Source organism: Lactuca virosa, chromosome 6, assembly GCF_052849685.1.
Source record: "Lactuca virosa cultivar CGN04683 chromosome 6, Lactuca_virosa_CGN04683_v6, whole genome shotgun sequence".
In the NCBI taxonomy this organism is placed as follows: Eukaryota; Viridiplantae; Streptophyta; class Magnoliopsida; order Asterales; family Asteraceae; genus Lactuca; species Lactuca virosa.
Window position 1 is genome coordinate 230297276 of NC_136431.1, and position 14285 is coordinate 230311560.

Here is a 14285-nt window from a genome sequence, read left to right on the forward strand (position 1 = left end):
ATATATGTTTGTCTAAGATACATGCAAAATATTATTTTCCAAGGTTTATAACCTATCTAGCATGGCATGGGGTACTTTTTAACCATAAAAGAACTAGATGAATTACATACCTTTTGTTGATTGTTGATTCCTTGGAGTTTGAGAGCCAAGCACCAATAATGTGAATGCCTCAAATGGAAATCACAAATCACCACAAACTTGGAAAATGTATGAGAGAGTATTCTAACTCTTGATTTTGGCCACCACACTTACACACACATTAGTGTCTTTTTCATGCAACATAAGCTTGTTTATATAGTGTACATGGTTAGGGTGAAACCCTAATAACCCATGTCTTTTCCTCTTCCAAGGATCCATGGGTAAAAGCTCCATGGATCATCCATGGACTTCCATATAAGCTTAGCCCATTCCAAATGAGTGTTAGCCCACACCATATAAATATAATAGCCCATGATTTAATTAGTCTTCCTTTTAATCACTAAATTAATTCATAATTAATTCAAGATTAAAACTAATTAAGTAACATGACTTTATATTAATATATTATAACTTATAATATATTAACAAATCGTAAGTATACAACTCTCATAAAATTATCCATAACTAGTTCGGGTGAAGTGCAACCCAAATGGACCATGCCGGGTCGGGTCAAGTATATACCAAATAAGTTATGGACTTAGACACCTTATCCAACAGACTCCCACTTGGATAAGTCTAATAACTGTATTTGCCTATATTAGTTCAGGAACCAACCGGCAATCGTAGCTCTCGAAAACTCTTGTGAACTATGAAGCGCCATTTTAGATAAGTGATCATATAATCCTCTGCTCTCATGATATCAGCCGGACAAATACATGGAACAATGTCTTACTTATTGTCTAGCAGTTGTTTCTCGATTTTCCGATTTGTTTGACAAAGAACTTAACTGAACACATCAATTTAGTTCTGACCGGGCCCGGTACATGGGTCAACACAAAATCATCGAGGGGCCCAGATATCGCTTCTATTTCTAGAAGGAACATATAAACTTCGACTCATATGCTTGTTCTACTACTTATTGAATTGCACACAAAGGCACGTTTTATAACATCAAGTCACTGATGCGTTTACGTGCAATCAATGCACAACCAACTCATAGGTAACAACTCATATCTCTAGGTTTGAAGACTTATATGATATTACCGTCTCACGATCACTCGAGATAAATTCCATGAAGTGATACAAGTGAGCGTGGGTTTATTCCAATACTCATAACTTATGAGCACTCATGAACGTTGTAGCAACCATTGCTATGTCTAAACACCTTTAGCCATCTACAAACCCAATTCATGACAATCTTGATTCATACCTACTTCCGACGTATGACCGATTGTGGAGGTTTGAATAAATTAATTATTCTGGAAGTCAAAACATGCAAAATTGAAACAATAGTAAATAATTGACAATGATAGTAACACTTTACTCATAAATAAATCACAAATTTTATTCATCATCAAACGTCGATTACATTTTACAAGTTTCAGAAAAGGCTATCTAATCTGTAAAACTAATATCGTCCCTCAGCCCGATGCGCCTCGCATGCTGCAAATGCTTCACCCTCGGCAGTCCCTTCGTAAGGGGATCCGCAGGGTTCTCATCTGACGATACCCTCTTTGCCACGAGGAGTCCCTCTTCTATCTTGTGTCTTATGAAGTGACATTTTCTGTCAATGTGTCGGGATCTGCCATGATCTCTTGGTTCCTTGGCTAAGGCAACCGCACTATTGCTGTCACAGAAAATCTCCATAGGCTCTTTAATAGCTGGTACAACTCCAAGGTCTCCGATGAAGTTCCTCAGCCATATCGCCTCCTTTGCCGCTTCACTCGCTGCTATGTACTCTGATTCACAAGTCGAATCAGCTACAGTCTCCTGTTTGGAACTCTTCCAAGTGATTGCCCCTCCATTTAAGGTAAAGACCCAGCCCGACTGAGAGCGGAAGTTATCCCTATCAGTCTGAAAGCTAGCATCACTATACCCTACTACTCTCAAGTCATCACTCCCACCAAGGGTAAGGATCCAATCCTTAGTCCTCCGCAGGTACTTGAGAATATTCTTTACCGCAGTCCAATGAGCCTTGCCAGGGTTCCCCTGATATATGCTGACCATGCTCAAAGCGAAGGCCACATCAGGACGAGTACAAGTCATAGCATACATGATCGAACCAACAGCGGAAGCATAAGGTAATCGACTTATCTCAGCTATCTCATCTTCCGTACTCGGGCTCTGAGCCTTGCTCAGTTTGGCATTGCTTTGGATCGGTAATTCTCCTTTCTTGGAATTCTGCATGTTGAACCTTTTCAACACCTTATCCAAGTAGATACTCTGACTAAGTCCAATTAGTCTTTTACTCCTTTCTCTTAATATCCTTATCCCTAGGATATAGGTAGCTTCTCCAAGGTCCTTCATAGCAAAGCACTTCCCAAGCCAGGACTTAACCTCCTGCAAGGTTGGGATGTCATTTCCTATGAGTAGTATGTCATCCACATACAGTACCAAAAAACTAACTATACTCCCACTAGCTCTGACATACACGCAGGACTCATCTTCATTTCTTGAGAAACCAAACTCTTTGACCCTCTCATCGAAACAAAGATTCCAACTTCGAGATGCTTGTTTCAATCCATAAATGGATTTTTCAAGCTTGCACACTCTATTGGGGTACTCTGCACTGACAAAACCTTCTGGCTGATTCATGTAAACATCCTCAGCCAACTTTCCGTTAAGGAAAGCGGTTTTGACATCCATTTGCCATATTTCATAATCATGAAATGCAGCAATGGCTAGCATAACCCTAATAGACTTAATCTTTGCTACTGGTGAAAAGGTTTCATCATAATCAATACCCTGAGTCTGAGTAAACCCCTTCGCAACCAGTCGAGCCTTATAAGTGTGCACCTTCCCATCCATGTCGGTCTTCTTCTTGAAGATCCATTTGCACCCGACTGTCTTACGGCCTGGTACATTGTCAACCAAGTTCCAAACTTGATTGTCATACATGGACTGTATCTCGCTGTCCATAGCCTCCTTCCATTTAGCAGACTCTGGGCCTGCCATGGCTTCCTTAACACTGTTAGGTTCATCCAGATTTACCAGTGTACTGTCACTGATAAATGTATCACCTTCCGTAGTAATATGAAATCCATAATAAAACTCAGGTGTGTTCCTAACCCTTGTGGAACGCCTCGGAAGTATAGATTCGTCAGCTGGATCAACAGGAATTTCCTCCTCAAGTTGATTGCTAGTGTCTGAGGTTCCTTCACCAATTGAGTCTTGAATTTCTTCAAGGTCAATTTGCCTCCCACTGTCTCTTTGGCTTATAAATTCTCTCTCTCGAAAGACCCCTCTCCTAGCCACAAAGACCACATTCTCGTTGGGTCTGTAGAAGAGGTAACCAAAGGATTTTTGTGGATAGCCGATGAAAATACACCTTTCACTTCGAGGTTCGAGCTTGTCATGAGTCTCGCGCCTCACGAAAGCCTCGCAACCCCAAATCTTGATGTGGTCCAAATTGGGAACTTTCCCAGTCCACATTTCATGAGGTGTTTTGGCAACCTTCTTTGTAGGGACTAGATTAAGGATGTGGGCGACAGTCTCTAAGGCATACCCCCAAAAAGAGATTGGTAGCGAAGCTCGACTCATCATAGAGCGAACCATGTCCAACAAAGTTCGATTGCGCCTCTCAGCTACACCATTCAGCTGTGGTGTCCTGGGAGGTGTCAATTGTGAGACAATCCGACACTCCTTAAGATAGTCGAGGAACTCAGTACTAAGATACTCACCACCTCGATCGGATCGAAGCATCTTAATGTTCCTGCCCAATTGATTTTCTACTTCCTGTTTAAACTCTTTAAACCTTTCAAAAGTTTCTGACTTATGTTTGATTAAGTAGACATAACCATATCTACTAAAATCATCAATAAAAGTCACATAATAGCGATTAGCATCCCTTGTGGCGGTTTTGAATGGTCCACATACATCAGTATGTATAAGGTCCAACAAACCCTCACCCCTTGCACAAGTACCAGTGAAGGGTGATTTTGTCATTTTTCCAAGTAGACAAGACTCACAACTATCATCCGACTTGAGGTCGAACGACTCCAAGACTGCATCCTTTTGGAGCTGGCCTATGCGTTTCTTGCTTACATGTCCAAGACGACAATGCCACAAAGATGCTTTATCTAAGCTAGTAGAAGAATCAATACATAATACATTATTCCCTAAATTATCTACAACCGATACAGCTTCATACACACCATTACAAGGTAATGCTTTAAAATAAAGAATATTATTAAAGAAAGCATTAATACTACCAACTTCATTATCAAATGAAAAGGTAAAACCTTGTTTGTACAAAGCATGAAAGGAAATAATATTCCTCGCCATTTCAGACGAGTACACACATTTATTCAAATCTAACTTTAACCCACTATCTAGCAACAAAGTATAAACTCCAATCTTGGTAACAGGTGCAACCTTCTTGTTCCCCATGATTAAGTTTATCTTTCCGTGCTCCACATCCTCACTTCTTCTTAGGCCCTGCAAGTCACAACAGATGTGAATACCACAACCTGTATCAAGAACCCAAGAATTAGAATATGGTGAGTTATTAGACAATATAGTGTAAATACCTGCATGGGATGGTTTCACTTTCCCATCCTTGACATCTTGCAAGTACTTTGGGCAGTTTCGCTTCCAGTGCCCCTTATTTTGACAGTAGAAGCATTCAGCATCCTTAGGGATGGCAGAAGGAGTCATAGAACCTCCTTTGGTTCCAGATGAGGAGCCTTCAAGGGACTTTCCCTTGGTACCCTTCGAAGGGTGCTTCCTCTTTTTCCCTTTGCCTTGCCCGATAGCCAAAACAGGGGTAGTAGTAGGAGTAGGAGTAGCAACCGACTTACTCTTAAGACCACTTTCGGCAGTCTTCAGAAGTCCTTGAAGCTTACTGAGTGTGACTTCCTCCTTGTTCATGTGGTATGTCATACGGAATTGATCATAACACGATGGCAAGGAGTGCAAAATGATATCAATTGCCAACTCCTCAGGGAAGTTCACATTCAATTTCATTAGCCGGTCCACATACCTTTGCATTTTCTGCATGTGGCTCGTGATTGGTTCGCTATCCTTCATACGGGTAGTGATCATGGAGGAGATTATTTCATACCGCTCTTGACGAGCACTCTGATGGTACCTTTCCATCAGATCCTGATGCATCTCAAAAGGGTAATAGTCCTCATAGGACTTTTGGAGTTCAGCTGTCATGGTGGCCATCATGATGCATGCCACCTTGGTGGCATCTCTTTCATGTGCCTGATACTCAGCGACCTCCTCAGGAGTAGCAGTGGACTCATCAAGCTCCTTTAGCTCCTTATCGAGGACATATTCCTTGTCCTCGTAACGAGTAACCATCCTGATGTTCCGGATCCAATCCATGAAGTTGGAACCATCAAAGATGACCCTCCCACAAAGGTTCATGAGGGAAAAGGAGCCAGTAGGGTTAGAGCCCGAAGCTTTGTTGTCGGAAGACATCTGAAAAGAAGAAAACAAGTTTAGATTAGATATATCGAATCCTTAATAATACACCCAAATGTAATATTAAGGCTAGGATCCAACACAATATATTATAACTTAGAAGAGGGATGCCGTAATCTAAGCTATAATATATTTGAAGGTAGGTGAATGACGATTCACCAATTTCCACCATGAAAACGAAATGAATTATTAGGTTTAATTGGTTTTGAAATTCCTAGATTCCTTTGAGATTCATTGAACTTTTCAATGGCATGTTTCAATCTCGATTGTGCCCTTCAAGTTTTGTGACTGGGATGCCGAGGATCACAAAACAAGGTGTGAATAACCATGCAAATTCACTTGGTACCCTTAATATTATCACCTAATCAATGTGCCGGTTAACCACACACTCTCCACCGATCTATGATAAACATTAAGTCACCCTTCGTGATCCTTACTAGTCCAAGTTAGTGTGCCGGTTAACCACACACGCTCCACCAACGACTTGGTAAGGTACAAAGTGTGAATTTCATGGGTTAGCACCATATTCACATTTTCCTAAAGTAACTAAGACTGAGAATTTATAAAAGGTTTAGTTACTTTATACTATTCATCATACTTTTAATGAGAATTTATAAGTCCTTGTCCTACCCGTTCGGCTAACGACCCTCCACCAGTCAAGCAAGCGGTGGGTGAGAGTGGACACCCATTAAGTTGCCATTTTATAGGCAACAACCTTATACCCACCTTATAGACTGGCTTCGTGAATGAGGCGTACTAGCGGTAAGACGACTTACTCTTATACATATATATAATAATTAACCATTAATGTTATAAATAGTATAAGGGTTGAATTTTAACTTTTAAAACTCTAAGGGTTTGGAATTAAAGTATATTAAAGTGTGTGTAACTTTACAAATTCCAAAACTTGAGGACAAGTTTTGAAACTATTCAAAACTTTTCATTTCATAACTTATGAATTAAAGGTTCATAAAAATGAAGACTCTTCATTTCCATGTAACTTATGTGTTTGAAGTGTGTGTTTAAAAGAAGTGACCTTTGGATATCCATAACTTGAGGACAAATTATGGACTCCATTAAAACACATAAATGATCAAGAATTAATCCTAAACAATTCAGCAAATAATTCCTATCATCTTCTAAATTCATAAGAACATGAACATGATCATCAAAGTTTCAAGAATTATATGAACACATACAAAGCATGAAATTTTGATATAAGCTATTGTAAATGGATTAGAACAACCATTACACCAACTAAAACAAGTTTTTAAAACACCAAAACAGTTTAGGGTAATGTTTCTAGTCCATTTCCAGCAGCAAAAGTCGAAAATCTGCATTCTGAGGCTCCTACTCGCCGAGTGCACGAACCTACTCACCGAGTAGGATGAGTTTACACATGAACTCGGTGAGTCCCCCCATGGACTCGGCGAGTTCATCAGGCAGACAGCCAAAAATTCGACTTTTTTCACTATTTTGCATCAAGTATCAAACAAACAAGCCTAGTCTCTGATACCACTGTTGGGTTTTGAGCATTCTAACACTTCCTAAGTGTACATGCAACCCTATTAAACCTTGGATCTATGTTTGTCTAAGATACATGCAAAATATTATTTTCCAAGGTTTATAACCTATCTAGCATGGCATGGGGTACTTTTTAACCATAAAAGAACTAGATGAATTACATACCTTTTGTTGATTGTTGATTCCTTGGAGTTTGAGAGCCAAGCACCAATAATGTGAATGCCTCAAATGGAAATCACAAATCACCACAAACTTGGAAAATGTATGAGAGAGTATTCTAACTCTTGATTTTGGCCACCATACTTACACACATATTAGTGTCTTTTTCATGCAACATAAGCTTGTTTATATAGTGTACATGGTTAGGGTGAAACCCTAATAACCCATGTCTTTTCCTCTTCCAAGGATCCATGGGTAAAAGCTCCATGGATCATCCATGGACTTCCATATAATCTTAGCCCATTCCAAATGAGTGTTAGCCCACACCATATAAATATAATAGCCCATGATTTAATTAGTCTTCCTTTTAATCACTAAATTAATTCATAATTAATTCAAGATTAAAACTAATTAAGTAACATGAATTTATATTAATATATTATAACTTATAATATATTAATAAATCGTAAGTATACAACTCTCATAAAATTATCCATAACTAGTTCGGGTGAAGTGCAACCCAAATGGACCATGCCGGGTCAGGTCAAGTATATACCAAATAAGTTATGGACTTAGACACCTTATCCAACAGTCATACACTTGCCCACAATGTTAGTTATGTCCCCTAACATCTTAGGACAAAAGAAATTATCCTTTAACACCTCCAAAGTCTTTGCGACTCCGAAATGCAGAGCCAACCCTCCACCATGAGCGACAGGAACTAGTAGCTCACGGATGGCATGTCTCGGAACACAAAGGCGATTGCCTTTGAAAAGGAACCCATCTTGCAATACAAACTCACCATTGGGGCCACCTACACACTTTTCAAAAATTTCTCCAAAATCGACATCATCTCCATAGTAATCCTTCAAAGTTTCAAACCCCAAGGTTGCCAACAAAGTGTAACGTCTTGATAAAGCATCAACTACGACATTACTCTTACCTTCCTTGTACTTGGAAGAAAATGAAAGGATTGTAAGAATTCCACCCACTTTGCATGTCCCGTGCTTAAATTCTGCTGCCCATTGATGTATTTTAAGGATTCATGATCTAAGTGCAATATGAAGTGATTCACACGTAGTTAATGACTCCAGTGGTCCAATGATCGAACAATGGAATAGAATTCCTTGTCATAAGTGCAGTAGTTTAAACGAGCACCTCCCAAATTTTCAGAAAAGTAAGCGATCATGTTTGGTTGAATTAAAACAACACCAATACCAACCCCACTCACATCACATTCCACTTCAAATGGTTACGCAAAATATAGGAGAGCCAAAACGGGAGCAACACACAACAGTTCCTTGATCTTTTCAAACGCCTTTTGGGCATCTTCCCCCATACGAAATCTCATTTCTTCAAACAACTTGTGATTGGACTCGTGATGGTACTGAAGTCGCATATGAACCTCCTGTAAAATGAAGCAAGACCATGGAACGATCTCACTTTGGAAATGTTGGTAGGAGTAGACCAAGACCTGATTGCTTCAATCTTGGTCTGATCAACCGACACACCATCCATCGACACAACATATCCAGGGAATACCACCTTATCCACCATAAATGAACACTTTTCTAGTTTGCCATAGAGTTTTTGAGCTCTAAGGGTCTCAAACACTTGCTTCAAATGCAACAAATGTTCTTCATCACCTTTGCTGTACACCAAGATATCGTCCAAATAGACTACAACGAACTTTCCAAGACACGACTTTAGCAATTCATTCATCAGCCTCATAAACGGAGCATTTGTGAATCCGAAAGGCATTACGGTCCACTCATACAATCCATGCTTAGTATTGAAAGTTGTTGATATGTGCATATTTAGCTATATATTTAGTATAGATTTTTATTATTTGTTAGCTAATTATTTGCAAATTATGGACAAAAGGTACTTAATAGTGTTTAAATTGTATTTTTGGTCCAAAAGATATGCTCGGAAGCAAAAAGGAAGCAGGAGAGACGATCGGAAGCTCGAGAACTAAAGAGAGAAGAAAAGAGTCAAATTCTGAAGCTACTTGGCGAGTAGGGACGTCTACTCGACGAGTACCCACGAAGGTTCGCGAAGCAATACGTAAAGTCCTTGTCGTATACGGATTCAACAAGCGGGACTCGGCGAGTCGGTTATCTACTCGACGAGTATACCTTGTTTTCCGAAAATTATAAATAGGAGTCACAATCCCAAATTGAGGGGCTCTGGAAAAACCCCTTGAAGGCTAGGCTGCGATTAAGGCACTGCTGGAACCCTAGAAACTCGAAGATCAAGTCTAAGCATTCGATTTTGGGAAGATTAAAGGCAATTCAAGTGTATTCTTACTTAACCTTTGATTGAATCATGTTTAAACTTATGAATTTCGTTTTTGAGTTGATTGTTACTGCAATTATGAACTAAAACGTTTGTCTTCTGTTTAGGGTAGATGATTTTGTGAATATGGATTGATTTTATGCTTAGGATTAATTTAATTTGGTGATATTGTTTTGTTAAGCTTGTTAAAGAACCTTATGCATTAACCATAACTATTTTCTGTTAATTGACAAGTAGTTAAGTTGCATGAACATCTCTTAATTGCTTACCTCATGTGATTTATGTGACAACATAGTTATATGCCTAGGAATAGCGAATGTGAAACTAGGATTAATTAGAAAATAGGTAAATTAATGTGTGAGCTTGTGTGATAAACCATCAACAAGAGGTTAAGTGAATTATTAATTTAATTAACCATTACAAGTCTTACTTAACCCGAAGTAATTAACTAGGGAACTTATTAATTTAGACAACTGGCTACTGCTTGAATTAATCTGTTTTCTAAGGATTAGCAATAGCGAACGTGAACCTAATCATCCTAATCGGTAGCCAATGAAAAGTTAATCCGATATATTTACCGTAAAATCAACCATAGGATCAAATGATTCGAACCTAAACAGAAGTCCTCTTTATTATTGAATTTAGTTGCATTTTTGTTAAGTGTTAGTTAAGTTTCTAGTCTTGCAAAACTACAGAAAACCATTCTATTTTACTATTTGTTTTAGATAATTCTAGTAGTTAGATTAATTTCCGTTCCCTGAGTTCGATACCCTACTTGCTAAATTATACCACCAATTGACAGGTCTACTGCCTTTTGTGTGTCAAATTCATAATTAAAAAAGTAGGATAAAACTAGTTAGTTTTACACACATCAAGTTTTTGGCGCCGTTGCCGGGGAACGGTTCAAAAAAAAATTAACTCTAATTTCTAGTATTATAGACCCTTTGTGTGAGATCTATCTTGCACAAAGTTACTGCTTTAGTAATTTAGTTATTAGGATAAGTTTTAAGTTTTTCTATTGTTTAGAGTTTTTGTTTAATTTTTGTTCTGTTTTAGCCTTGAACTCGCCGAGTGCAGTCGAAGCTACTCGACGAGTCCATCGTTGAATACATAGTTTCGTTTTTAGTTTATTTTTGTTCTTTTTACGCGTGTTTTCTGTCTTGTTTGCAGTTCGTTTATGACCAGAGGAGGAGGTACACCTTTGATTCCACCACTTGAAGACCCGGAAGCAACTTTGAAGAAAAACAAAGGCAAAACTGATGGAGAAACCGCAACATCAAAGAATTCGCCTTTAAAGAATCTCAAGTCTGTTTTTAGTAAGAAAAAGGGCAAGAAAGCAGGAGAATCCAGCTTCTCTTCAGTAGCGGACGAAGACCCAAAGAAGGACGATACCGAGTACGAATCCGAAAAAGAAGAAAGCGAATCTGAAGAAGAAAGCGACATAGAGGGCGAACTAGCTAACACCATGGCTAACATTGATGAAGTTCCCATGGGTGAATGGAAGAAAAGGATACGTGACGATACCGGCCCGGGACTCATGCAGCCCGCGATTCCCGCAACTGCTACTTTTGAACTTAAGGGCCACATACTTGCTCAACTTAAGGAGATTCCATTCTACGGGAAGGATCATGAAGACGCATACAAGCATCTTGACGAGGTCAACGATATAGCCGATTACTTTAATGTCCCCAATGTAGCTCGCGACACTGTTTTACTTCGTATGCTTCCGGTCACATTCAAGGGAGCTGCGAAAGATTGGCTGAAATCACTTCCTCCCGGATCCATCACTACTTAGGCTAAAATGAAAACAAAATTTATAGACCAATTTTGCCCTCCCTCAAAGATAGCCAAGTTAAAGAAATCCATAGCTAATTTTGAACAACAAGCTGGAGAGTCACTTTATGAGGCATGGGAGAGATATAAAGGCTTACTAAGGAACTGCCCACATCATGATTTGAATAGTCAACAAGAAGTCTCTATCTTCTATGATGGAGTAAATGTAACAACTAGACAACTCCTTGATTCGCAAGGACCTCTCACGAAGAAGGCATCCCCGGTGATAAAAGAGCTAATTGAAGAATTCTCTAAACACTCTAGAGAATATCATAATCCAAGGAATGAACTAAGTAGGGGTGTGGTGAACTCAGTTACTGATAATATGGCAGCAATGATGGCTAAGTTGGATAGTTTGGATCGACGAATGACTAAGATGGACCAATCCATCCATGCAATTAGGGTGGGTTGTGAAAACTGTAGAGGGCCTAACCTCACTAAAGATTGTGATCTTGATGAGAACGGGAACCGGAAAGTGCAAGTGTGCTATTCAAGTGGTGATAGGTTTGATGACAATTGGCGGAAACACAAGAAAGAATGGCTGCCATACGATGAGTACAAAAAGGCGAAGGAGGAAAAGTACAAACAAAAAGATAGAGGCTTTTATTAAAAGGAGGAACCAGTGCTAGAGAAGAAATATGATTTGGAAGATATGTTTACAAGATTTGTGGCGGCGTCCGAGAAGAGGCACAATGATACCGAAGCTGAAATAAAGGAGCAACGAAATATGCTTAGAGAGCACCAAGCTATGATGATAGATCAACAAAATATACTTAGGAATCAGCAAGCATCCATTCATAACATTGAAAAACAGCTGGGCCATCTTGCACAAAAAATCAACCAAAGAACACCCGATGAACTTCCTAGCAATACCGAACAAAATCCTAGAATGGCGCATGTGAAGGCAATAACAACAGATTCTGAAACAATTTTCACTCCTTTGACCCCTGTCCAGAAGAATCCCAACAAGGTGCAAACAGAAGAGGTAAATAGCTGGGAATCGAGTAAATCCGACTCGACTCGCCGAGTCGCCAACAAGGACTCGACGAGTTCAAGTCCTGATGACAAAAGCAGCTTTCTTTTGAAACCTTACCGGGCACCTTTGCCATTTCCAAGCCGAGCCATACCTAATGAGCAGATTCAAGAATATAGGAGGTTTATGGAGCACATAAGGGCACTCCAAGTGAACATTTCGTTTGTTGAAACGATAGTTCAAACACCTAAATATGCAAGTTTACTTCAAAACCTCTTTACAACTAGAAGAAATATGGAAGAAGGTGCTGAAATAGTGTTGAATGAACTGCCAGAAAAGAGGGGCGATCCGGGAAGCATCACCGTACCTTGTCAATTTGGGAACATAATGTCCACACGAGCATTGGCTGATTCGGGGGCAAGTATTAATATTATGCCATATTCCTTCTTCCAAAAGTTAAACCTTTCGGTCCCAAAGCCTATTCATATGAAAATCCATTTGGCTGACAAAACAACAATACATCCAATGGGAGTGTGTGAAGATCTTCTTATCAAAGTTGATAAACTAGTATTTCCTGTTGACTTCATAATATTGGACATGGAGGAGGACCTTAAAATACTAATCATTCTTGGGCGACCATTCTTGAATACCGCTTGTGCCTTGGTAGATATGCGTGAATCTACACTAACATTAAGGGCGGGGGATGATTCGATGATTTTTAAAGCTGAGGAAAAGGATAAGCGCATAGAGTTAAAAGAAGATAAAGTGTCCTCAATAGATTTGGAGGATAAATTGTTAGAAAAAGAGCTCGCGTGCTTGCAAGAAAGCAATCCAAATCAATTCTTATTATCTTTGGAAGAGAATTATGATATTGAAGGAGATCTGGAGGAGATAGAGAGGATGATAGGGGAAGCTGATTATCAAGAAAGCCTCAAAAGTGTTGGAAGCCCACTGACTCGCCGAGTAGCATCGTCTGACTCGACGAGTACGTACGAACAATTCCGATTTGTTGAAGATTTTGGTTTGCAACCCATGAGTATTCTTTATGGACCAGATATGCACGTTTTGCCTGATCACTTGGAGAATCTACTAAAGGAAGGCGAAGCTATTAAAGATTTTATCCACTTTGAGAATGCCTACTTGGCTTGTCTTGAAACAAAAGTGCAATATGATGAGGCTGTCCAAGATGAGAATAAGGAAAGTTTAGAAGATAAAGGGGATACTAAAACTTGGAATAATGATAAGCATAACTCTTTCAGTGAATTACATATGCTAGATCAGAAAGCCATGTCAACCAAAAGCAAAAGAACCAAGCCTCATGCCCTTGTCTCTACTACGTTTGAAGTTTTCACTTTCAAAACACCGGATTCTTTAAGATGTGATGAAAGTGAGGAAGAATTTGTGCTTTCAAGTGATGATGAGTTAATGACCAAAAAGGCAATCGAGAAAGATCGAGGAGGAAGGAAAATAATAGGGAATAAACAGGAAGGAGTAAAGAAAAAGAAGCATGGAAAGAGGGTAAAGCGTGAGTTTGAAGAAGATGCTATACGGGAAAGGAAAGAAGAATTGCGAAGGGTATATAAGAGAAAAATACATGCTTACAAAACAAAGTATAAACAACAAAAGATTAAGCATGAATTCCCGATTAAGGGAAACGCAGAAACGTAAAGCGGGAAGGAGTCTAGCTAACGACTCCTTAAAAAGAAGCGCTTCCGGGAGGCAACCCGAGTTTAGAGTTTGCTTTCTTTTTACCTTTATTTTTCATTTTTACTTTCATTTTTCTTTAGAACTGCTATTTTCAATCTTCTTCTGTGATTAGAATGATTGCTTGAGGGCAAGCAATGTTCAAGTGTGGGGTTGGTGGCATAAAATTTAAAAACTAAAATTTTTTATCAAACAGAACGAAAAACTCGTCGAGTCTATGTATTTA

At 39.2% G+C, this 14285-nt stretch overlaps 1 protein-coding gene and 1 non-coding gene across 2 annotated transcripts; both read right to left on the reverse strand.

Moving 5' to 3' along the window:
• Nucleotides 1–7832: 7832 nt before the first annotated feature.
• Nucleotides 7833–9012, reverse strand: LOC145122362 (uncharacterized). The gene is made up of 2 exons (XM_079057971.1): nucleotides 8640–9012; nucleotides 7833–8269 (listed from the first exon to the last, which is right to left on the reverse strand). Exons 1-2 carry the CDS (start codon nucleotides 9010–9012, stop codon nucleotides 7833–7835), a joined length of 810 nt encoding a protein of 269 aa, XP_078914097.1.
• A 2386-nt stretch (nucleotides 9013–11398) lies between these two features.
• On the reverse strand, nucleotides 11399–11505 carry LOC145123052 (small nucleolar RNA R71). The gene has a single exon (XR_013714932.1). It is a non-coding gene; the product is annotated as a small nucleolar RNA R71 (small nucleolar RNA).
• Nucleotides 11506–14285: the final 2780 nt, after the last annotated feature.